This window comes from Oryctolagus cuniculus, chromosome 13 (genome assembly GCF_964237555.1).
Source record: "Oryctolagus cuniculus chromosome 13, mOryCun1.1, whole genome shotgun sequence".
NCBI lineage: Eukaryota > Metazoa > Chordata > Mammalia > Lagomorpha > Leporidae > Oryctolagus > Oryctolagus cuniculus.
In genome coordinates, this window is record NC_091444.1 from 52,702,286 (window position 1) to 52,729,492 (window position 27,207).

At 40.7% G+C, this 27,207-nt stretch overlaps 1 protein-coding gene across 4 annotated transcripts in view; it reads right to left on the reverse strand.

The window, feature by feature from the left end:
- PCNX2 (pecanex 2) overlaps window positions 1-27,207 on the reverse strand; it is a 324,094-nt gene that overhangs the window by 256,215 nt on the left and 40,672 nt on the right. For all 4 annotated transcript variants that reach the window (XM_008268254.3, XM_051821460.2, XM_051821462.2 and 1 more), the window contains exons 5-8: window positions 25,037-26,317; window positions 12,794-12,941; window positions 12,157-12,302; window positions 10,544-10,637 (exon numbers count right to left, since the gene is read on the reverse strand). In XM_008268254.3, the coding sequence (XP_008266476.2) occupies window positions 10,544-10,637; window positions 12,157-12,302; window positions 12,794-12,941; window positions 25,037-26,317 (1,669 nt within the window). The remainder of the gene's footprint in view (window positions 1-10,543; window positions 10,638-12,156; window positions 12,303-12,793; window positions 12,942-25,036; window positions 26,318-27,207) is intronic.

A 27,207-nucleotide genomic window follows, 5' to 3' on the forward strand; every position in this document is an offset into this window, starting at 1 on the left:
CCAGACACCAATAAGGAAGAAACAGTGATTACCAACACTCTTCATCTTCTCCCCCTCCTACCCCAAAGAAAGGAAAGTACATATTGGATCAAAGAAATGCCTCAGGTAATTGAAAAGAACACATTAGTATATTAGCTATGATATATCTCTAAATATTTTACTATCTTTAATCACATTTATAGATTGACAAGACTTAAATGAATAGAACTCTTTCAGCAAACTCAATCCTGGCATTCTTCCTTTGGCTCAGAAAGTGAAAACTAGGACATAAGGACATATATTTACTCCTTCTGACTCTCTAGCAAAGTGCCTGTACCTAATTTGGTTGCTTAACCAACAGCCATTTCTAACAGAATTAATGCTAACATAACCCCATTCCATTCATTCAAGACTATATGCTTCAGAACAGGGATATGGTCCTTTCAGCTGACCAGTTCTTGGCTTTGGAATAAAAGGTCATCAAGAGCAAAGAAAGGTCAGCTTGAGATAGAGGAAGTCATAGACAAGGTTTTTTAGATGTTAAAAAGTAACAAAATTCCTCCTGGCCTTTAGATGCTACAAGAGTAAGAAGCACATAGAACTACAGCAGCCACTTTGCCATCATGAGTGTCAAGCCAAAGGGCCACAGAGCTGGAAGATGAGCTGGTTTCTTGAAAACAGCATCAAGTGTTGGAATCCACCAGTATTGTTCTCATCAAAACTTTGGGCTTCCTGTTTTCTGAGGTAATACATCTCATTATTTAACCCATTTTGAATGGATTCTTACGATACTTGCAGCCCAAGCAACAGCAGCTAATACAGACTCCTCAGGAGTATAGATGTTACAATAATGGAATCACTTTTCATTCTTAAAATTTATGTATTGGGGCTGGTGCTGTGGCACAGTGGGTTAACATCCAGGCATGAAGCACTAGCATCCCATGTGGGCGCCAATTTGAGACCCAGATGTTCCACTTTCAATCCAGCTCTCTGCTATGGCCTGGGAAAGCAGTAGAAGATGGCCCAAGTCCTTGGGCCCCTGCACCTGCCTGGGAGACCTGGAAGAAGCTCCTGGCTCCTGGCTTCATATCGGCACAGCTCCAGCCGTTGTGGCCATCTGGGGAGTGAACCATCGGATGGAAGACCTCTCTCTCTCTCCCTCTCCCTCTCTCTCTGCCTCTCCTCTCTCTTTGTGTAACTCTGACTTTCAAGTAAATAAATAAATCTTTACAAAAAAAGATTTATGTATTTATTTGAAACACAGAATTACAGAGAGAAAGAGATCCTCCAGCCACTGGTTCACTCCCCAAATGGCCACAACAGTCAGGTCTGGACCAGGTCAAGGCCAGGAGCCAGGAGCTTCATACGGGTCTCTCACACAGGTGCAGGGACCATTCTCCACTGCTTTCCCAGGAGCATTAGTAGGGTGCTGGATTGGAGTTGATGGGACTCCAACCAGAGTCCATATGGGATGTTTGAGCTGCTTCTTCCGAGTCTTAACCCACTGCACTCCTGTGCCAGCACCACTTTCTGCTTTTTATTCCAGACATTTCATGGTAAAGCTTCTGATAAGTTTTAAGAACCTTCTTTCATCTAATTTATTAATATTGTAGCAATAAACATACAAGTACTTACTCTATATGGACAATGTTTAAAATATTTCTGGGTGGGACCAGCACTGTGGCACAGTGGGTTAATGTCCTGGGCTGAAGCGCCGGCATCCCATATGGGCGCCGGTTCAAGATCCAGCTACTCCACTTTCCATCCAGCTCTCTGCTATGGCCTGGGAAAGCAGTAGAAGATGGCCAAGTCCTTGGGCCCCTACACCCATGTGGGTTAGTGGGTTAAGACCCAGAAGAAGCTCCTGGCTTCAGATCGGGGCACAGCTCCGGCTGTTGCGGCCAACTGGGGAATGAACTAGCGGATGGAAGACTTCTCTCTCTCTTCTCTGCCTCTCCTCTCTCTGTGTAACTCTGACTTTCAAATAAATAAATAAATCTTAAAAAAAAATATTTCTGGGCCAGCGCTGTGGTGTGGAAGGTAAAGCTGCCACCTGCAGTGCCAGCACCCAATATGGGCACCGGTTCGAGTTCCAGCTGCTCCACTTCCAAACCAGCTTTTTTCTGGGAAAGCAGTAGAAGATGGCCCAAGTCATTGGGCCCCTGAACCCACGTGGGAAACCTGGAAGAAGCTCCTGGCTCCTGGCTTTGGATCGGCAGAGCTCCACCGTTGCGGCCAATTGGGGAGTGAACCAGTAGATGAAAGACCTCTTTCCCTCTCTTTGCCTCTCCTCTCTCTTTGTGTAACTCTTTCAAATAAAAATAAATATTAAAAAAAAAAAGTGAAACAACCAAGATGTGTAAAAATTTCATCCTTGTGTTAAAAAATAAAATATTTCCATTATTTCCTACACACAGGAAGCTCATAATTCTAAGACATAATTTCTGGCTGATGATAAATTCAATAAAATTTTCTTTAAAAAAACCACTTAGGAGACATATAATAAATATCAGGGTTTAGGAAGTGAACCAAAAGGCCTAAGTACATTAAATCTGAAAACAAAATCCTGTCCTTCCATTATTTGGATGATTGCTCCTGACAGTGCCTTTCCTTTCTGTCTATATTAGTGGTATACTCACTGTCACAAAAGGACAAAAGATCAGCTAGATTTATAAAAACAATGTTCATTCAAGCTTCTCAGGTTTGCAAAGAAACTACTCAGTAATATAACTATCATTTCACATTGAAATACACAGGACTGGAAGCACCTTATTAATATAAATCCAAAGGAAACTAAATCTCAGCACATGCCAGAACTTCACTAAAACCAAAAAATTAATCTGACAGCATTGAAAGTAAGGTAGGTAATGATTATAAATAGACAGGAAATAAAAACACATACTTCTATGCAAAAATCTACAAGGTGTATGGCACCCTCTATTGCCAACTAAAATAAACTAAGAATTGACTGTTGTATCAACAGTCAACCGATTTGCTGCTAGGAAATGTGATACATAAGGAAGTGTCAGCTTAATTTTTCTTTATTCCTTAGTACTTTTTTTTTGAGATTTATTTATGTATTTGAACGAATGACAGGGGGAACATAGAGAGCATCTGCACGCTGTTTTACCCTCTGGCTCACTCTCCAAACGGCTACAACAACCAGCACTTGGCCAGGCTGAAGTTGGGAGCCTGGAACACCATCTGGGTCTCCCACGTGGGGCTGGATTGGAAGCAGAGTAGCTGGAACTCAAACTGGCATTGTGGGCTACAGGCATCCCAAGCAGCAGCTTAACTTGGTGTGTCACAACACTCACCCCTACCTAGCACATTTTCTGGTTGCTAAATAATAATAAATCACATTATTTTCATATATAAGCCATTTAGATATTAAAAATCTAAGGTTTGATGTTCTTTTCAAGATCTTTTGGATGAGCTGTAGAATTAAACAGAACTAGATTTAAGTTATTGCTCCATTATTTACTGTGACTATAAACTTTATTCTGCTACCTCAAATTCTTGACTATAAAAAAGAGAAAATATTTTCCTCCTGAGGATTGCTGTGATAATGAAAGCAGACTATGTCTGTGAAGCACTAAATAGTGCCTCCCCTATATTAGTCACATAATTACCATCCTTGATCTGTCTACTTCCTTTTGTTGATATAAGACCTGGTTGATCTAAGACTTGCTTATTTATTCTCACATTAAATTACAATATGGCCTCTATACTTTACCACAAATAATACACTAATACCATTTGTCTCTAGTAACAGGCACAGGTGAAGAGTATGTTGGCCTCAACTCATACCCAACCTTCTTTATAAAGACATATTGAAGCAGCATATTAAATTCCCTATTAATTAGCCTGTTTTATAATAGTTGATCATCCTAGACAAACCATGAGATATGGGCTCCCTGTTGAGTCAGAAGGAGATCACAAGCTTCAATACAATAAGCATCACTCCAATGGCAGACATTTATTCCCTTACTTAGATACAGTTCTCTAGGGTCCTGGTGGTATAGTCCTAATCCATGTGCACCAGCTTTCCCACCCAAGTACTAGAGGCCAAGATATCCACAAAAATCACTGGCATGAACAGCTAAGCAGGAGTCCCCCCACCAATCTTTGAAGACTTTCTAAGTCTACCTCTTTGCTTGTATCTCTTCTTAGATTACCTGGTGCTTATTCTCCCTTTTTTAAAATTATGGACTAGGTTCTGAAAAATCATCTTAAAAAGACCATGTTTTACTAAGTAAAAGTCAAAGATTTCTCCCATATTAATAAATACACTGTGAAAGTGCTAAGTGTCAGGCTGATGTTGTGGCACAGTGGGTTAAGCTGCCGCCTGTGGTGCCAGCATCCCATTTGGGATCTGGTTTCAGTTCTGGTTGTTCCACTTTCATTCTAGCTCCCTGCTAATGTGCCTAGAAAAGCAGCAGAAGATGGCCCAAGAACTTGAGCCCTTGTACTTACATGGGAGACCTGGATGGAGTTCCAGGCTCCAGGCTCCTGGCTTTGGCTTGGCCTAATTGGGGCCTGTGGTCATTTGGGTAGTAAACTGACAGATAGAAAATCAATCTCTCTTTCTCTCATTGTAAATTCCCTTTCAAATAAATAAATAAATCTTTTAAAAAACAAAAGTGCTAAGTTTCAAGAGCTACAAGTAACAACAGTTATGGGCCTTTTCTACATTTTCCCATTGATAGGAAAAAACCTTCCTGAAATTCTTCATCTTCCCAAGATTTTAAAAACTTATCTCACTAGTGTCAGGAAGAGGGCTTCTTTCTCTCTGTCCTTCTCATTTTTTCAGACTTCCTCACAGGCCATGGAAGCAACACACACTGAGGATGGCCTGGGAAGCAAAGTCACAGCAACGCAACACATTTGATATATGGAATATTTAAATAAAGCAGCACTGTTCTGAACACTAAAACCTATTTGTTTAGAATTTTAACAGGGGTTCTTGTTTTAAAGTTGGCAAACAGCTCTTCTTTTATGTGACAGCAGAATTTGTAAGAGTAACTGTGAAAAAGGAGATAGCAGCCTGGAAAGGAGAAAGGCCTGGAACCTGGGTTCTGACTGCCCTCGTGTGGTAGCTGTAGCTGTGACCATAAAAACTGAAAGATCCTCTCCAGCCCCTGGCCTCCTGGCAGGTGTGCAGAGAACAGAAGTCTTTCCAGATTGGACTCGTGAATCTCCCATCCTTAGGACTCTGTGGATGAAAGTGTCATATTTTCTAATGTGTCTCAGAAAAAAATATAAGACGTTCAGTGGAAGAGAGAAAAGTCTGAAAGACAACAGGGAGAGGGCATTTCAGTGATTGAGGAAAGCAGAAACTATTCAAAGGCAGATCCCAGGGTGATCAACTGCATTTTGGGATCATTTCTACCTCTGTGTAAGCAAAGGTGACTTAACCCCTAAAAGGTTTTTTATTTTTAATTTGAAGCCGTAAACATATTTATTATTGAAATTAATTGTAATGTAGCTATATGCCAATATTTGTGATTAGAGCTGAAATTTTGAAATTGCATATCAGTGTGACACACAATTGGGCATATCAAAATTGAGTGAAGTCACATTTCATTCTGCATCTTGCACATCTAATTGGCTTATTCCAGTGCTCACATTTCTGCTCAGCTATTCCAAATCAGAGGTCACTACTTCTCTCAACTAAAGTGAAAAATTGAGATAATCATTTCTTGCAACTTTCTGCTTGCTATCTTCTCTGGGAACCAGATATATACTTAAACATCCTGACTTTCCTGACAGCTAATCCCAGTGGATAAGGGAGGTTTCATGGAGATAAGGGCCAGACAGGCTGATAATATCAACAAAAGAGGAAGAAATCTGAGGAGGCAACAAAGATTAAGTACAGGGCTTCCACCTAGCTTTGGAGTATGGTACACAATAGGCCTAGAGACTTAGGGCAGCTTTCAAAAAGAAGTCTAATTTATAGGCAGAATAATAGCTCCAACACATGCTACAATGATTCAAAAACAAAAGACATGTTTGAGTGAACTGAGATAAATACTACATAATCAACCTACTCTATATTTTTTAATAAAATATAGTTGACGTAACTTTTTAAAGATTTATTTATTTGTTTGCTTGTTTATTTTAAAGGCAGAGTTCCAGAGAAAGAGGGAAAGACAGAGAAAGAAAGATCTTCCATCCCCTGGTTCACTCCCCCAAATGGCTATAAACAACAAGGGCTGATCCAGGCCAAAGCCAGAAGCCCAGAACTCCATCCAGGTCTCCCAAAGGGGAAGAGAGGGCCCAAGCACTCAGGCCATCTTCTGTGCTTTCCCACACACATTAGCAGGGAGCTGGACAAAGTGTGGAGTGCCCAAGCCTCAAAATGGCATTTTTATGGGATGCCAGTGTCAATACCGGCCCCAAGGTAACATGTTTGATACAAAATTCTTCAATAAAGGTTCTGTAAACAAATCTGCTCCAAAATGACATTTTATATCAGCTGACTACTATGCCCACTTTATGATTTGTGAGTGCTCTAAATGTATGTAAATACTATGTCTTTCCATTATATTTTACTAGGGAGCAGATGATACATATTTCACATGCATTTTCATCAGACTGCTTATGACTCTAGAAAACCTGGATTAATACCAAAGGATGGCTATAGAACTTTTATAAGAGATATATAAATCTTGGCTCAATAAAGAACAGAAACTATCAAGTTCTAATTGTAAGACCTACAGAAGAATAACTTAAGTCCACAATGATGAATCCTTCAGACATAAAACATCCTTCAGCTTCCTAGGCAGCTTCAGCTCCAGCTTGCTAGGCAGGTAGCTGACTTCAACTATCCAAGTAGATTAGCTCCTTTTAGGCTTTGAGCTACTGAAAGAATCTTATAGTCTAGGCAATAACACACTGAAATGAATTTTTCTTCTAGCAGTTTTTTCAACAAGCAATTCTAAATGCTGCAGTGCAAGCCATAGTTCCCTTATTCTATTTTCTTGGGAAATCAGAACTATGTTAGATAATGGTACTGAAGGTACTGCATTATGGACTGTTATTGTGCAACCAGAAAATATGTGTTTCTTTGGCAGGTCAGGAGAAGTTCACTGGTTCCCACAATGACAGTGGGGCCAAGGAGGGAAATTTGTTTCCTCTCCTGGTTTCCTCCAGGAATCCCCAAAGAGACATGGACATTACAATGCTTACAATTCCCAATTCATACTTGGGAGTCCAGGATATAAAACTGTCACATGGCAACAAGGCTTACAATAGCCAAGAGTAAAGACTTTCTTGCCAATAATAAGAACCAGTGGTTTAATGGCCTAGTTGGAGGCAATCCCAGTCACTGAAGTCCCTTATAGTGAAAAAGTTGCTTTTCCAATATCTTCCATGGCTGGATGGCTTAGAATAACAGCCCTGACTAGGCATTCTTCCAAGTTCAAAAATCGAAGTTTATGTTTATGATGATAGGACTCAAAATGTAATGGTACTAAAAGCCAGAGATGGCATTAAAGTACCAATGTTAAAAGTGCCATGGATTCCAGTATATTGGAACACAATAGGTTGACAGGGAGAACAAAGAGTCCTTAACAACCTTAAAACTAGGTAAAGTGATCTTATGTAAGTACTAGAGGAAAGGCCTCTACCTGGCCAAAAGTCAGGATCTTCTGTCACACAGTCATGGTGAACTGTAGCCACTGTCTTATTGCCTCTATCCAGGACACTAACACCATCTAACATTTCCTGAGTGTCCTCTATGGTAAGTACTGTCTTAATCAGGAATTAATATTATTGTAGTCATTGTAAAAATTAATATACTACTACATTTATTTTTTAAAATTTCTATGTATTTGAGAGGCAGAGAAGGAGAGAAACAGGACAACCCCAACCACTGGTTTACTTCCTAGATGCCCACAATGGTCAGGCCAGGCCAGGGCTGGAACCAGGAGCTGGGAATGCTAAATGATAGGGACTCAATTACTTTGGGCCACCTCAGGTGCTTCTCAGGGTCTGCATTAGCAGAAAACTGAAATCAGGAGCTAGAGCGGTGAGGAGTCAGATGGGTTAATAGATAGTCAGGGGATCCCAATGGAATTTGGGGTGTAAAATATTTGCAAAAACAAACCTGCCACCTTCCTTCCTTCGGAATCTTCCAAATTTACCATGGAATAGCAATGGAGCACTTCCTGAGCTCGCAGCTTATTGTGAAAATAAGTTATCTATCCCACCCTTAGCAGGCCAGACAGGAAGGAGAATTATAAATGAGGTCTTTTGATGGTTTTTGTCTCCTCCTGGTCACTGAGAATGCCAATCTGATTGTCAATTTTTTTCCTTCAAAATTGTACTTAAAGCCTACTGATACTAGTCCCCTTTGAATTTTCCTCTCTTGGAAGCCCCCCTCCACACCACAGGAGGTCCTTGATTCTAATAAATACTTTTAAATCTCTTTGCTATCTGCTTGGAAATTCTTCTTCCATGTGAGACAAAGAATTGAGGTAACAATAATTTCTCTGCTGCCATTTTCCTGTAACAGAGCCAGGAATCAAGCCCAGGTTTTCCAATGTGTTGTGGGAGTCTTAAATGCTTGATGAAATGCCCACTCACACATTTAATTTTTAACACAATTCAGTGATTTAGTTATGGAATTATTGTCCCCATCTATGGTTTAGAAAACTGATGTTTTAGATAGTTAAGGATGTTACACAATGTTGTACAAAAAATAAATATTAGTGCTGAAAATTCGTTTTCATGCTGCAAGATACTAACTCTCTGATTTCAAGGAAGTATGGTTTTCTTTCTTTCTTTTTTTTTTTTTTTATTTTTTGACAGGCAGAGTGGACAGTGAGAGAGAGAGACAGAGAGAAAGGTCTTCCTTTGCCGTTGGTTCACCCTCCAATGGCCGCCGCAGCCGGCGCGCTGCGGCCGGCACACTGCGCTCGGCACACTGCGCTGATCCGATGGCAGGAGTCAGGTGCTTCTCCTGGTCTCCCATGGGATGCAGGGCCCAAGCACTTGGGCCATCCTCCACTGCATTCCCAGGCCACAGCAGAGAGCTGGTCTGGAAGAGGGGAAACCGGGACAGAATCCGGCGCCCCAACTGGGACTAGAACCCGGTGTGCCGGCGCTGCAAGGCTGAGGATTAGCCTAGTGAGCCGCGGCGCTGGCCGGAAGTATGGTTTTCAGTGTCTTATTTTCCTCCACTGTTAGCTTTTGTATGAACAGAGAAGTATTTCTCTTTGAATTAAAAGAACACAGGACTAGAAAATCTAATTTGAGTCTCTACATCTGATTTCTATGTAGAATGGTTTAAAGAGCATTGCTTAGCAGGTTTCTTTTTGCACTACTTTCCCATTTACTAAAAGTGAGTATCACATTTTATGTTCAGATGTGTTGACCAAGCAGACTACTGCTGCTCCAGGCTCCCCCCAGCTCCCTACTCTCAATCATATTCATGATGATTCCACATTCATCAGAGGTATTTCTCTCTTCAAATGGGTCTGATCACTCCTGCTACATAGAGAACAGAGCATGAACTCAACCAAGCTTCATGGCCCCAGTCCCTGTTCACTGTCCAGTTCAGCTTTCTGCCTGCTATTCCTGAATGCTGGCTAGTCTCCACACCATGGAAATTACAGCTGGTTCATTTTGGTCATTTTGAGAGATCGAAAATCCTTATGTAGTGTCCATAGTCATCTCTAACCTATGTGGTGTGTGGTGATTCCAACAAAGTATTGGTCCACCAGTATCACATGGCAAATCCCAGGTCTTTGTCCACTGCTTTTATACCAACATCATGTGAAAGTGTTGTTCTTTTGAGTTCTAGGAACGAATAACACTTTGCCATGCATATCCTCTCTTTCTTGTGCTTTTAAAAATAATAATATACATGTTTACTTTTACATGTATAGAATATTTAGGAATACACATGCTCTCTTTACTGTCTACTCTTTGAGAGTCTACTCTTCTGAGACTTTTAAGTCACATGGCCTCATAGCAAAGTACTGTAGAAACACATTCAGTATCCACCTCCCATGCCCTAGCTGTGTCCCTACCTGAGCCTGCCCAATACCCTTTCACTAAGACTGAATGTGTTGTGGTGAACCTAGTCCAAGTTGGTGAATGTTTTCTCTATCTATCTGTCAGTCTCTGTCTCTCTGCCTCTCAAATTAAATGATAAATATGTAAATTAAATGACATTACCAGTTAAATAAATAAATATGTAAAAGTAGTTTTGGCTTCATTGCTCTGAATGATAACTATACCTCTAATCCCCTGCTTGGAAGAGGTTTAATGATGTGTTTGCAAGCTTTATCCTCTTCCTTCTGGGAGTATTATTATGTTTACATAGGGTTCCCTCTACACATTATATTCATTTTTGGAAGTGATGTCAATGAAAATGATTCAGTTCGTTTTTCATTATTCTACGATGTCAGATGTTTTTTTCCCACAAAACCACACACATTGACACCTAAAATAGATTAACACATTCCTTTTACACCAACCTCTTCACTTCATTTTCAGAATAGGTTGCATGCCTCCGGCAATGTGACAGCTCTCAAATCTACACAGCTCTACTCACCGAGCCTGAGAGAGACGCTCATGATTTGATGGCGTATACTGTGAAGGGCCTTCTTTCTGATTTCCAGACTTTAAGTAACAGGATCTAATTTCCCCTGTAAGGTCACAAAATTTCATCAAAGAATATTTCACAATTATTTGTATACAATCATTCAGCTTTTGCTACATTCAAGTTAAAGGCCTCATTTTGGACTATTCAAATAATCACTGAAACTCTAGGCCCATTCTTATCCTTTCTCCACAGAATGTGACTAACAGGAACAAGAGGGACATCCAGAGAAATTTTACTAAGAAAACTTTCTTTCTAATCTCAATTGCCAAAGGACTTTTCTGTATCATCTCTTAATTCACTTTTTTATATGATTTTTCTTTTCATGTTATCAGCGTGATATGTGGTAGCTACAACCACGAGTTGGTGTGGGGCTTTTTGTTGTTTTTTTTGGAGGGGATACATATACATGAGTACCATGAGCAAAACAAGGCTCATTGAGCAATGCAATTTTGAGTGGTGAACCACAGGAGACCATCCCTGTCCCTGAATATGCAGATGAGTAAGCACCACAGCACACTACCAGAGTGTCAGCCTGTTAATGTGGAAAAGCAATGGACTGAATTCATTTGCAGAGTTAAATTAGCTCTAATAAAGGGATACAGGGTATTGAGGTGTGGAAATCCATTCCCTTTATAATGTAAACAGTCTCTTCCCAGAAGAATTCTTAAGAATAGCTTCTTCATGGGCACAAGAAGCATAATCAACCTTGTGCATGTGAGCAGCTGGAAGAAGGCCCTCAATTCAAAGGTGGACTCTACCAGAAAAACATTATAGAAGCTTTGATAGATGTGCTAATATTATTCTTATAACTTGAAAGTATTTGTGTGGATGCAAAAATACTTAACAGCTATAAACTTAACTATCTGGACTCCAGATAACCTAACCACACAATTTATTATCTAAACCAGGATCCTCTGAGAGTAAACTATCAAGTATTACTTGCTCTATAAGTGAGAAGCCAAGACCCATCCCAGAAAAACTAGGACCTATATCCATTTCTTTGGAACTTTAAACATGTCAATAATGATTCCCCAGGCATACTATTTTAAACTCTTTTTATAAGAAAGCACTGAAAAAAGATGTCAAGGTCATATTTTTAGTATATATCCAAGAGATATTTACTGGGGTATTGGGCATTGCCCTCCTGAAGTTTATTTACAATTGCAAGAAAGAAAATATCAATAAAATTATTATTATTGTAAGTAAATAAATAGCTACAGGCTGTAATACTATCAAATAAAGAAATGGACAGGGTATTAAGGAAGTAAAGAAGAGAGGAACCCGATTGTGTGTGAGGAAGCTAGGAAAGATTTTACTGAAAAGCCTACCTTAGAACTAGGACCTGAAGGATAAATAACATGCAGGCATAGGGACATAGCACCTGCAAAGGCCTGGAGGTGGGAGGGAATACATGCTGTTCTAAGAATAGTATGTGGGCAATCTCAGGATTAAAGTTTTACATTCCAAAGTCAGGTACTCAGTCTAAGGGACCATGTAGAATCCCAGGAAAGCTGCAAGCTTGTCCCCTTTTTGCTCATTAGTAAAACACTCTCAAGACTCACCATGTTCATCAATGAAAACATGCATAGCGTCCACAGACATTTCTTCCTGCACAGATGTTTCAGGCCCACTGATGACTTGCAAAACAGAGCTATCTTGTTGGGAAGTTACCCTGTAGATGATCTGTCTTTGTCTATTGCCCTGGAAACTTAACATACAATAAAAGTTTCAGAAACAGTTAGGAATTCCTCCTTATCCTTCATACAGCATTAAAAGAAGCAGCCAGTGAATGAGGCTGTCTCCTACTTCACATCAAAATGAAGCTAAGCCGGCGCCGCGGCTCAATAGGCTAATCCTCCACATAGTGGCGCCGGCACACCGGGTTCTAGTCCTGGTCGGGGCGCTGGATTCTGTCTCGGTTGCCCCTCTTCCAGGCCAGCTCTCTGCTGTGGCCAGGGAGTGCAGTGGAGGATGGCCCAAGTCCTTGGGCCCTGCACCCCATGGGAGACCAGGATAGGTACCTGGCTCCTGCCATCGGATCAGCGCAGTGCGCTGGCTGCAGCACGCAGGCTGCGGCGGCCATTGGAGGGTGAACCAACGGCAAAGGAAGACCTTTCTCTCTGTCTCTCGTCTCTCTCTCTCAATGTCCACTCTGCCTGTAAAAAAAAAAATATATAAAGCTAAATAAGTTATCCTTACAAGGCCGTGGTCCTGGGAGGTTGAGTGAACATGGGGCTCGTACAAGGATGGTCTTGACTTTGCAAGTCTGGTTTCCCTTGCTTGGAATTGTGTCCACTGGGTTTTTCACTTGCCAAGATTTCCTCCTTTTTCTCCTGGGAGCAATTATCTGAAAGATATTCCTTGATCTGTTAATGTAATGTGAAATAAGAAATGAATATGAAAACTCTTGGAGAAAAGTAACTGAAACCAAAACAATAGACAGTCAAAGTAGCTCCTCTGAATTCAAAATATTTTTAAATACGTTTTCATTTTACTAATTATGAAAGTACATAAGTGCATTTGGAAAGCAGAAATGTGTATATGTTTGAGACATGTTGTTTAGGCCTCTACAAACAGCATCTATTTACATCTGGATTTAGGGACTCCTTTGAAATAACTCAGTGACGGCAGACTCGCTTAGGCAGGGATAACCCATTTAGGTCACATGAGCATGAAAGGTTCATAACTCAGAAATGAACAGTCTCAGATGACAAAGAGAAAAATGATATAAACAAAGGTGGCTGTTTCTAACAAGGTCCCATTCACCATTTTAAAGCCTAATCATTGTTTCTTCTCGCTCATTCTCCAAATCTAAATTTTCAAGCTAAACGTAGAATTGGTGCCTTCATAAAGTAGATTGTGGGTAAGCATAACTGATTTTGAACTGCATGCTTAGCACTGTGGAGGACACAGTAAAATTCAGCTCCTACTCCTTGCTCTGAGGATATTTCAAGATGAATGTGAATTCCAAGATCAGTAGCTACAGAGTTGGTTTTGTTTGGTATTTTAGAATTCTCTTTAAACCACAGACCTAAATAAAGGTCTCACTTGCAGCACTATGCAAAACGGAATATGGCCCTGACAGTCAGTACTTCCCTGTCTGTGGATACAACAGCAGCCAATTTTTAGGTCAGAAGGGCTGTTGTTATTGTTGACCAAAGATACGGAAAACTACCTCTAGGCAAAATGTTGGCCCTAAAGCTCACAGGCCTGGGCCTGAGAGAACAGGACTGAGTGGTTGGGACCAACCAGCCCCTTCTAAGACACCATTAGGAAAGACCATTAGGTTCTGCCTTGGTCCTCAAAAAATGAAACTGTTAGTGTACACAGGGTGGCACAATTCTCCTGGTTATATATACAATTGGCCCTCCACATCCACATATTCCTTGTCCAACCAACTGCAGGTTGAAAATATTTGGGGAACCCCTCTGGGTTGGTACTGAATAGTGATACATCTTTTCATCTTGCCATTATTCCCTAAATCATACAACATAACAACCAGTATTTACATAGCATTTACATTGTATTAGGTATTAGAAGAAATCTAGAGATTATTCAAAGTGCACAAGAGGATGGGTATGGGTTAGATGCAAACACCACCCCATTCATACAAAGGAATTGAGTATCCACAGATTTTGCTATCTGTAGAGGTTATGGAATCAATTCCCCAGGGATACTAAGGGAGGAAGGTATAACAAAGTTTTTTCATCCATAGACCTCAATTAATAACAGGAAATCACTGACATCTATGTGAGTTTTTAGATTTATTTATTTTTAAAAATGTTTTATAGTCAATATATATATTGACAGAGAAGAAGAGAGACACACACACACACACACACAGGGAGACAGAGACAGAGACAGAGACAGAGACAGAGAGACAGAGATCTTCTATCCTGTAGTTCACTCCCCAAATGGCTGCAACAGCCAGGGCTGGATCAAGCTGAGGAGAGGAGCCGAGAACTATATCCAAATCTCCCACAAGGATGGCAGGGACCCAAGTGGGCCAGCATCCATTGCCTTATTATATTGTACTACATTGTATTACATTTATTACATTGTATATTATCAAGAAGCTGGATCAGAAGCATAGCAGTGGGAACCAGCACTGTCATTTGGGATGCCTGCATTGCAGATAGAGGCTTTAACCCACTGTGCCACAATGCCAGCCCCTCTAAATAAATCTTGAAAATAAATATTCTCAATACATCTGTGAAACTAACATAAGAATTTATTTGGACAAAAAGGTTTGCATTTCATTTGACAGCTTGTCAATATAGAAGTTTTCAGTTTTCAAGAAACACATTTATGAGAAACAGCTATCGTAACAAAACAGCTTTAGTCAATGATCATGCCTCACAAAAAAAATCACAGAAAGGCACATTTAAGACAGTATTCCCCTTCACACTACATGTATTTAGATTCATTTGCTCACATCTCTTTCATCATATCTTGGTCTCTCCTCCTAAATGTATGTATTAATGGGGCCGGTGCTGTGGCACAGTGGGTTAAAGCCCCGGCCTGAAGCACTGGCATCAAATATAGGCACCGGTTCCAATTCCAGCTGCTCCTCTTCCGATCCAGCTCTCTGCTATGACCTGGGATAGCAGTGAAAGATGGCCCAAGTGCTTGGGCACCTGCACTCACACAGGAGACCAGGAAGAAGCTCCTGGCTCCTGGCTTCGGATCGGCACAGCTCCAGCCGTTGAGGCCACCTGGGGAGTGAACCAGCAGATGGAAGACCTCTCTCTCTGTCTCTACCTCTCTCTGTAACTCTATCTTTTAAAAAAAAAAATGTATTAATTACATAGGTCAACATATAGACTATTTTTTCCTTTCTCCCTTTAAACATTTACAATAATATTTGTATATAAAACATAGTATGCATACATTGTATAAAATTAAAAACTAGAGAAAGAAAAAAACTTAATGAACTCTTAATCATGCCATCCTGACATTACCAATAGAGCCCATTAATACATATCACACCAGTTTTTTTCCCTAGACACACACTTTGTTTTATAAAAATGAAGCCATAATTGTTTTAGACCTTCAAATTTATCTTAAAATATCATAAATATTTAATGCTATTAGGTATTCTATACCATTGAAAGAAAGATAGTGGTTATATAATATTACATGAACACAGTAAAATTTACTTAAGTATACCTCTGTTGTAAAGTTAGATTGATCCAATTTTCTATATTATAGATAATTCTTCAATTAGTACCAATACATACATTCATAATTATTTTCTCAGAAATTTATAGAAGAGACTGAAATATACATGCACAATAGCCAGACAATATATGTAAACACAGAACTGTGACCAAAAATCTATCTCAACCAGTTAAGAAAAATAATCTATTATCTATAATAACCAGCCCAGAAGGTCAACATACTATATATAAGTCAGACTTATAAAAAGTTGAAAAATTGGGGCTGGCGCTGTGACATAGCTGGTTAAAAGCCCCGGCCTACAGCACCCGCATACCCTGTGGGCATGGATTCAAGTCACAGCTAATCCACTTCTGATCCAGCTCTCTGCTAATGCACCTGGGAAAGCAGCAGAAGGTGGCGCAAACCCTTGGTCCCCTACTTGCACGTGGGAGACCTGGAAAAGCTCCTGGCTCCTGGCTTTGGATCAGCTCAGCTCTGGCCATTGCAGTCATCTGGAGAGTGAAGCAATGGATAGAAGGCCCCTCTATCTACCTCTCTATATATAACTCTGTCTTTCAAGTAAATAAAATAAATCTTTAAAACAAGAAAGTTGAACAATTGTTTCTAGCAGGCAATTCCATAAGGCAAACAATAACCTTTCAATGATTAGTACCAAATGGCCAGGGTTTGATTAATAACTGATGACATGGGGTGGGTATATGCCACAGTGGTTAAGGCACCACGTGGGGTGCCCTCATCTCATATAGGAGTATCGAGATTTGAGCCCTAGCTCTGCTTCAGGCATCCTGTTAATGATACCCTGGGAGGGAGTAGATGATGGCTCAAGTACTTGGGTCTCTGCCACCCACATGGGAAAACCAGATTATCTTCCAGGTTCCTGGCTTCAGCCTGGCCCAGTCCCAGCTACTTCAACATTTAAAGTAAAGTAGTAGATGGACAATCTCTCTCTCTCTCCCTCTCGCTCTCCCTCTCCCTTTCTCTTCCTTTCTCTACCTTTCTCCCTCTCTCAAGTAAATTTAAAATAAATCCAAATTTAAAAATTAAAAAACTAGATGGTAGAATAGGGAGGGAACTTACTGTTCTAGTCTAGGTGAAGATAGTTTAAAAAAAAACACATGGATAGAGCACAGTCTCAGGGAAGAGTTAGGGAGAGAATGGCAGAGGAAACTGCACACAAATTAGAGGGACACTGTGGTTCTACATGGAGACCCCAGCAGCCAAGAGCCAAGAGCCTTAGCACCAGTTCTGGAGTGAGGTGAGACCAGAATGCAACAAATAAAAATATGGTGGAAAGCCTTAAGAACAGACTAAGTGAGGCAGAGGAGAGAATAAGCGAGTTAGAAGACAAATCTCTAGAAATGTTACAGTCAGATAAAAAAAAAAAAATAGAAGAAAACTAAAAAACAGTGTCAGAGATTTGTGGGATGCTTACAAACAAACCCAACATATGGGTCTTGGGAGTTCCTGGAGGTGTGTAAAGAGAAAATGGATTAAAAGGCCTTTTTAGTGAAATAATTGCAGAAAACATTCTCAATTTGGAGAAAGAAAGAGACGTCCAAGAACAAGAAGCACATAGAACTCCAGGTAGAAATGACCAGAAAAGATCTTCACCATGACACATTGTAGTCAAACTTTCTACAGTAAAACATAAAGAAAAGATCCTAAAATGTATATGAGAGAAACGCCATATTACTTTTAGAGGATCTCCAATTAGACTCACAGCTGACTTCTTATCAGAAACCCCACATGCTAGGAGAAAATGGTGAGATATAGTCCAAGTCTTAAGAGAAAAAATAAAACTGTCAACCCATAATATTGTACCCTGCAAAGCTCTCCTTTATGAAGGAAGGTGAAATGAACACCTTCTATAACAAAAGAAATTTTAAGAATTTGTCACCACTCATCCAACCTTACAAAAGTGCTTAAGGATGTGCTACACACAGAAACACAGAAACATGGTCATCACTATGAAAGAAGGTGAAGGCAGAAAGTCTCCCAGTAAAGGTAAAAAGGAAATCCAGAGTAAAGAATAGGAATGTTTATGGAAAAATCAGAGCCAAGTCATTACTTCTCAATAGTCACTTTGAATGTAAATGACCTCAACTCTTCCATTAAAAATGCAGCCGGGCGGAACTGATAAAAAACTAGACCCATCTGGTTGCCGCCTAGAAGAAACACATCTCACCAAAAAAATAAACACACACTGAGAGTAAAGGATGGAAAAAGTTATTCCATGCTAACAGAAACCAAAAAAGAGCTGGCATAGCCATACTAATATCAGACAAAATAGACTTTAACACACACTCTTTTTTTTTTCTTTTTGACAGGCAGAGTGGACAGTGAGAGAGAGAGACAGAGAGAAAGGTCTTCTTTGGCCACTGGTTCACCCTCCAATGGCCGCCTCAGTCAGCGCGCTGTGGCCGGCGCACTGCGCTAATCCACAGCCAGGAGCCAGGTGCTTCTCCTGGTCTCCCATGCGGGTGCAGGGCCCAAGGACTTGGGCCATCCTCCACTGCACTCCCAGGCCACAGCAGAGAGCTGGCCTGGAAGAGGGGCAACTGGGACAGAATCCAGCGCCCCGACTGGGACTAGAACCCAGGGTGCTGGTGCCACAGGTGGAGGATTAGCCTATTGAGCCGCGGCACCAGCCTAACACACACTCTTAAAAGAGACAAGGAAGTGCACTATGTGGTGATTAGGGATCAATTCAACAGGAAGATGTGACTATAATAAATTTATATGTACCCAATTACAGGGGACCTAGTTATTTAAAAGAAATATTAATGAATGTGGGCCAGTGCTGTGGTGTAGCAGGTAAAGCCATCGCCTGCAGTGCTAGCATCCCATATGGGCGCTGGTTCGAGTCCCAGCTGCTCCACTTCTCATCTACCTCTCTGCTATGGCCTAGGAGGGCAGTAGAGGATGGCCCAAGTCCTTGGGCCCTGCACCCACATGGGAGACCCGGAGGAAGCTCCCGGCTCCTGGCTTCAGATCAGTGCAGCTCAAGCTGTTGCAGCCATCTGGGGAGTGAACCAGCAGATGGAAGACCTCTCTCTCTCTTTTTTTCTCTCTCTCTCTGTGTAACCCTGACTTTCAAATAAATAAATAAATGTTTTAAAAAAAGAAATATTAATGGATGTAAAGGGAGATATAGATTCCAATGCAATAATAATGGGAAACTTCAATACTCCACTTTTAGCAATGGACAGGTCAACCAGACAGAAAATCAGCAAGGAAATAACAGATTTAATTGACACTATAGACCAAATGGTCTATATGACAGATATCTATGGAACTTTTCATCCTACAGATGCAGAGTACACGTGTTTCTTACCAGTGCATGGAATTTTTCTAGGATAGACCACATGCTGGGCCATGAAGCAAATTTCAGCAAATTCAAAAAAATCAAAATCATAGCATGTATCTTCCCAGCCCACAATGGAATGAATCTGGAAAGTAGCAACTCAGGAATCTCTAGAGCATATTCAAACACAATGGAGACTGAAACAACATGCTCCTGAATAAACAGTGGGTTATAGAATAAATCAAAAGAGAAACCAAAAAATTTCTGTAAACAAATGAAGATGATAATACAACATATTAAAACTTATGAGATATAGCCAAAGCAGTGTTAAGAGGAAAGTTTATAGCAATTGGTGCCTACATCAAGAAATTGGAAAGGCACCAAGTAAATGAGCTATCAATGCATCTCAAGGATCTAGAAAAACAACAGCAAACCAAACCCAAAATTAGTAGGAGAAAATAAATAATTAAAATTAGAGGAGAAATCAAAAAAATTGAATAAAAAAATACAAAATATCAGCAAAACAAAGAGCTGGTTTTTTGAAAACATAAACAAAATTGACACATCATTGGCCCAACTAATCAAAAAATGGAGAGGCAAGATCCAAATCAACAGAACTAGAGATGAAAAAAGAAATGCAACAACAGACACCACAGAAATAAAAAGAATCATCAGAAAGTACTACAAAGAGCTGTATGCCAACAAACTAGGAAACCTAAAAGAAATGGATAGATTCCTGGACACATACAATCTACCTAAGTTGAGCCATGAAGACACAGAAAACCTAAACAGACCCATAATCAAGACAGAAATTGAATCAGTAATAAAGGCCCTCCAGACAAAGAAAAGCCCAGGACAGGATGGCTTCATTGCTGAATTCTACCACACATTTAAATAAGAACTAACTCCAATTCTTCTCAAGCTATTCAAAACAATTGAAAGGGAGTGAATCCTCCCAAATTCTTTCTATGAAGCCAGCACCACCTTAATTCCAAACCTGAAAAAGATGTGACAGACAGTTTAACAGATTTGAGCAGCCATTGTCACTGTCAAGGAACAGGTTTTTTTTTTCTTTTCATACTATTTGTTGAACTCTTTCCTTAACATAGAGTTAATTATATGTGTACAAAGATAATTGAAAATAGATCTTGGTAAAAAATAAGAGTGGGAACAAGAGAGGGAGAATGAAGTTTGTAACTATAAAGCTGTATAGTTCTGCATACATTACTTCTAAGTGTACAGTTTAAAAACTTGCCATGGGACCCAAATCCATTAAGCTGGGCAGTAAAAATGCCATGTTAAGTGCCGAAGTGACCATATTAAGTGTTAAAGTGGACATATAGCTAGGATTAAGTATTAAAGTGATCATATAAATAGGATCAAGTGTCTATTAATAATAAAGGAATAAAAAGGAGAGAATGTTCCAACATGGGAAGCAGACCACACAGCAGACTCATAGAATGACAATCACTTTAAGTAGCACTCAGACCTCAGAATCCGCCCTTAAGGCATCCTGGTTTGGCTGAAAAGCCTATGAGAGCATTTCAGACATGGAAAGCCAATACATTGTGGCAAAAATGTATTTCTGCATGAAGGATCTCTGAATGAGACCCAAGTGGAAAGAAGTGGCCATCAAAGAAGGATGTATTTTTCTCTGAAGGGAGGAGAGAACTTTCAGTTTGCTTATGGCCTTGTCTAAACACTGACAGAGTTTGTTGATTCAAAAGGCTTCCATAGCCTTGGCAGCTCATGTCAAGAGCCTTGGGTGGTCACTGACATCATACATAAGAATGTTAAATGTTAAATTAACAACAGGAGTCACTGTGCACTAACTTCCCATGCAAGACCTCTGTCCTAAATGAGTTGTATTATGAAAGTCAACTGTAAAACTTGTTCTCAAAGAGTTTATGTGTGTGTGTGTGTGTGCAAATTGTTGATATCTTTACTTAGTATAGAGTTGGTCTTCTGTGTATAAAGTTAATTGAAGATGAATCTTAATAGAGAGTGGAACTGGGAAGTGGATAGGGAGGAAAGGAAAGGGTGGGAGTGTGGGTAGAAGTGTGGGTATGGTGGGAAGAATCACTATGTTCCTAAAGTTGTAGTTATGAAAAGGATGTTTGTATTCCTTAAAAAACATAACACACACACACACACACACACAAAACAACATTTCTTGGGGGAAAAAAACTAGTGGTTTCCCTGAGCTTTGTTCCTGCTTCCACCTTCAGATTAACCGGAGGAAAGCCAAATATACGTCCCCAGTGGAACGACAATACACGTGTTGAGCCTTCCCTTCTTTCTACTATCAAGCTGTGGCTCACCCCTGTCTTTAAGTTTCTGCCAAGACCAAGTGATGATGTTGGCCACCCTTGATTTAATAAGGTCTAATAGCCTTTGCTTGTCCTTTATGGGTCATCTTCATTTATTTCCTCAAAGAAAAATAAAGCTATATTAAACAAACAGGGTTTTGAAGGCTTTTTGGGAAGTGTGTGGTTGCCACAGACTTAAATTTTAGGACATTCTCGAGGTCTGAGGATAACCCTAGAACCTTCTGTGGCAATGACCTGGACTGGATGTTAAGAGTATGTGGCACTCAGAAATCAATGCTGCAAAGCATGGCATTGTGGCCTGCTAAGCACGTGGGTTCAAGGAAAAACTGAGGGTCTAGGCCTCTCTGTTCGTCCCTCATTTCCTGCCCCAAGTACAGGGAGGGGCTCTTTCTGAACATCTCTTACCTGGCTGAAAAAGAGCTTCTTCCAGGAGGAAAACAACTGTCTTGGACTCCCTCCCCAAAACCTCACTAACCTAGGAGGTACCTGCTCAAAGTTCTCCTCATGCCAGCCCAGACAGACTTTTATCTCTTCTCTGCAGGCTGTCATCTGAGAGGCTTTGTTTGCAAAGTCAGCTCTGCATTTATTTACCTTGCCTTGTCCCCAGCTTCCACAGAGCCTAGAGGAACTTGCTCCTAAACTATTATGTGTTCATTATGTCCACTCTTTTTCTCTAAAAATCATTTACTCTGCCTCTAGCACTGCCCACACCCTCCACTTCCCTCTTCTCTGTGAAGAGTATTTAAGACTCAACTGTCCGGCACTTCTTTGAGTTGCCTATTTTGTGTGTCTCCTATGCACACATACAGTTTAATAAATTTGTATACCTCTTCCCCTGCTAATCTATTATTGATTTATTTTAGCAGACTCAATTATCGAACTGCCAAGGAGTACAAAGTTCTTTCTCTTCCACAAGTATCTTAGAGAGAATTGAGAAATCAGGTGACAGACATGTGGCAGAGTGGACATGCATTCCATGTTGGAGTTCCCAATTTGAATCCTGGCTACTCCACTTCCTATCCAGTTTCTTGCAAATGGACACCCAGAGAAACAGCAGGTGATGACTCAAGTAGTTGAGTTCCTGCCAAACACATGGAAGGCCCAGACTGAGTTCCAAGCTGCTGGCTTCAGCCTGACCCAGCCCTAATTTTGGGAATTTGGGGAATGAGTCAACAGAAGATCTGAGTGTGTGTGTGTGTGTGTATGTTATCTCTTTTCAAATAAAGTAAAAATAAATAAATATTTAAGAGAAAATTGAGAAACCACACATCTTTTTGCAATTGGGATCAGGTCCAAGCATCATCCTACTATTAGTCAGGAAAAAGATGGGGAACATTCCTTAGGCTGCCAGTATCATTAAACATTGTCATGTTTTATAATTTATATATTATATTTACATTTACATAAATATAAATAAGTTCCAAAATTGGACTTTCGGATTACAATAAATTATTCTTTAGTGATAGAAGAACAGAAGATAGCACCAATATTAAAAAGACATCAGGTATCACTGGAAACTAATTTTCTGCCTTTAGCATTGACAGCCTTTCAAGAACTAAAGGACTTACTACAGTATTTCTTCCTTCCATCAGTTAGATACCTCTGTCTTTTCCTGAAAAAGACCTATTATAGGTTATCCACTCCAACTCCTCCCTCCCTACTGTACCTCCGAGTTCCACACAAACCAGCCTGTCTATTCTTCTCCCTGGGAAACCTCACAGAACCTTCTCTCCTTGCACACCACTTCCACTTGGAGTCTAACACTGCTTGGAAAGATCACAGGGTGAAACTCAAGAGAACAAACCATATAAATCCTATATATGGCCAGATGGGAAAATAAGAATAAGTTAATCAAGTACCAGGACTTTAGGAAACTGAATTCTCACAGTAAGTCTGTAGCATATCATTATTCCTGCTTTATGGAAGAAATTGTGAACCAGTGGATTTGGTAAGATGACACCACTACTCCCACCTCCCCAAGGAATTGCAGAACCAAAATGTAGCTCTGGACTATCTGGTCCCAAAGTCAGTGTTCTATCCACCAAGCACATTTCTTCCCAGAAAAACACATCCTCTGATCCTCTGGATCATGGCTGTCAAATACAGTAGCCAAAGATACATGTTGACACTTACATGAATTAAAATTTAACAAAATTAAAAGCTCAGTTTCTCGTAGAAAGTTCTGTTGGACAGTGTTGGTCTAGACATAGGATCCTTCATACTTATTAGGGGAACTCTTAAATTTTATATCTCAGAGCTACCCCTGCTGAGATGTACTGCCTATGTTTGTTAAAAAGTGTAATTGAATCAGATCAAATAGCTCAGAGACTCCAGTATGGAGCCAAAGGAGCCCTTGATTATCCCAGAGGGCAGAGAATGGCTAGCAGCAAAGAAACTGTCCTAGTATGGGGAAATGTTACAATCTACAGCAAAGAAAATGAGCCATTGGACACAACCACTACAGCCAGCAAGCAACATTACAGTACAGACACTATTATCTTAACAGAGAAATACTCGGACACAATATACCCAAAAGTCACAAATCACAGAAGCTTAAAGCTAAAAGACTTTATAAAAACTCCAATTCAGTAACACTATCTTATTAACAAGGAAACTGAGGTCCAAAGATATTAAGTGACCTGAAAATAAATGTGTCTTATCATCATACAGGACATGTCATTATATTTTTCTGAGGAGGGACACTGAAATGAGGCTGCCTGAATCAAATCTCAGTTCTGGTATTTCTTGAACTTATTAAACTCACTTGTGAAAATCTCTGAACTGCATTGATAGAAACGAATGATAATTGCAATCATAACATAAGGTTATTTGAGGTGGGAGTTGATTAGCATAATGTTATTTCAGGAGGGAGTTGATATGAGAATAACTGATTTATTAAGCTGGGGACACTTCTGAGAGGGAAAGTCAGTGCTATTCATAATTATGTTGGTAAAAAGAAGTTCAATGAGGACCATCCCAGGCACTTTAGTGGGCTGTCCACTCCTGGAGTAGCTGGCTCAGTGTCAGACTTTAATCCTCTTCATGTCAACCACTTTCAGGTGGAGGGAGCTTTCCAATTCACCAAGAAGATTGGGGTACTTGCTATACAACCACTCTAGTTAATATATGTAAAGTACTTATAACAATGCTTGGCATAAGTCAAGAGCTGTAGAAGTGTTTCTTGTTACTATGTTTACAACTTGACATCATTAGGAAATTCTGTTCTGTGTAATAAAATTCAGCAAGAAAAGGAAATTCACTTAATAAAAATTTGCTTTATGATCAACTTTCCCAGAATGTGTCTATTCTATAAAGAAAGAAACATAAATTATTGTCACTATAGCAAAATAGAATTGCTTATTTCCCTAAGAATAAATAGTATTGCCTTCTATAAAATCCAAAAATTCACTATGCCTTAAATCTTCTAGTAGAGTAGCCACATACATATATATGCTCAACACAAAGCTTACTATTGGCACATTCAGCAAATATCAGTGGCAAAGCTAAGCAACAAATCATGGCCCAATAGGTGTCCAATTATTTGCAAAATCTAATCCCAGAGGGCAAATGACAAAGAGATGTATTGCCTTCTGTGTCATCATCAGAAATGAAAGATAGGAACCATACCTTCCTGAGGCCCACTTTCTTTGCTCTGCTGTGCTGAGACATTCATTTGATTGCATGCCACCACCTTGGAAGTGTTAATTGATTCTAACAGGGAAACAAATTCCAGGAAGTTGGACTCATTTGGTATTTGTCCTTCCTTAGCCTCTAAGTCAGACTTGGATGTTGGTATTGTTTTCTCTTTATCATTAATAACTTCTGCACATCTTTTACTCAAGAAGACATCTGTCCCACTATCCACGCTGAGCACCCGGGCATGTCTCTTTTCATGGCTGGCCTTACAAGACAATGGGTCAAGGTTATCCTGGCCTTCCTTTCCTCCCTCAGACTTGGGGGTCACATCAGATGTGACTGGGGGCACTGTTTCCCAATGATGCCTTGGGGAAGGACTTCCTCCTTCCCCAGATCCATAGCCAGAACACTGATTGGACGATGCTTCTACCTGGAGTCTTTCTGGAGTCTTTTCAGTTCTATTGCCTTCAGAACAAGTAACACCTTCTTCTCCATCTTCAGACAGTTCCAGCGTGATCACAGGAATTCTGATCTGCTCTGTGTTTGTTGGGCTGGCCACTCTTGGGATAGCTGGCTCAGTGTCAGACTTTCCACTGGTCCTTTCTGTGCCAATCAGTTTCAGGTGGAGGGAGCTTTCCAAGTCTGTCATGGAGTTTGGGGTACTGCTCATTGTAATGACAATTTTAATGGGTTCGTGCAGACTCAGTGGGTCCCCAGGTTGAGAATTATCAATAAGAGTAACAGCAACCTCACTGTCTGAGTAGTCTGCTTCATGGTTCAAGGGCAGGTCTACCTGACAGGAAGTTTCTAGCAGCTCTTCCTCAGGTTTGGCCATGATGGTATCACACTGAGGGCAACTGCTGCTCATGCTGTCCTGAGGTGACTTTTTTGGAAACTGTTCCCTTATGGAGCCCTGAGGACAATCTATAGGTTCTGGAATCAAGACTGAATTTTCACTTCCCCATGGCTGGAAAGAAACATCTGTTTCTAGTAAGTCATACTGAGACAAAGACAGGTGTGGCAACTTCTTCAGGGCTCCTTTGTCCACTAGGCCGCCCTCAGATCTGTGGCGGAAAGGGGGCTGCCCCTTGATCCCTCTTTCCTTTCCCTTCCCATTGATGAGAGTTCCAGTGGCAACGGGTTTCACCAATTTTGCTGACCTGGGTGTGGTTTCTTGCATGTGTACTTGAGAAGCAGGTAAGCTTTGTGTTTTGATACCTGGTGAGGTAGATGACACTGGCACTATAGGTTGGTCTTCTGACAGAATGACACCTGTAATAAGTAAAAAATGGCAACTTTATTAGCACCTGAATTGGATGAATAATATCCCAGAGCAAGACCACATAATTACAAAATGTGAAATATCAGCAATAAATGTCACTGGGATGCTTAATTTCAAAAATATCACTTTCACTCTGAAATTGTTCTTCAGATGTCTGTATTTGAAATAACGACTCAGGCATTTAGCTTTTTTTTGTGCCATGGTCTCAGAACACAGAGTGATATGATTTAAAGAATGTATTTAGGGGGCCGGCGCCGCGGCTCACTAGGCTAATCCTCCGCCTAGCGGCACCGGCACACCGGGTTCTAGTCCCGGTTGGGGCGCCGGATTCTGTCCCGGTTGCCCCTCTTCCAGGCCAGCCCTCTGCTGTGGCCAGGGAGTGCAGTGGAGGATGGCCCAGGTGCTTGGGCCCTGCACCCCATGGGAGACCAGGAAAAGCACCTGGCTCCTGGCTCCTGCCATCGGATCAGCGCGGTGCGCCGGCCGCAGCGCGCCGGCCGCGGTGGCCATTGGAGGGTGAACCAATGGCAAAGGAAGACCTTTCTCTCTGTCTCTCTCTCTCACTGTCCACTCTGCCTGAAAATTAACTGAAATGTGATCCCTGTTAAACATAAGAGTGGGAATAAGAGAGGGAAGAGATGTATAATTTGGGGCATGCTCGGGCTGACTTGCCCCAATTGGTAGAGTTGGAAACATACCAGGGGATTCCAATTCAATCCCATCAAGGTGGCATGTGCCAATGCCATCTCACTACTGCAAGTGATCAATTTCAGTTCACAATTGATCATAATGAAAGGACTAAGAGTCAAAGGGAGCACATAAACAAGTCTAGTATCTGCTAACACCAACCAATAGAATAAATAAAGGGGAGAGTGATCCA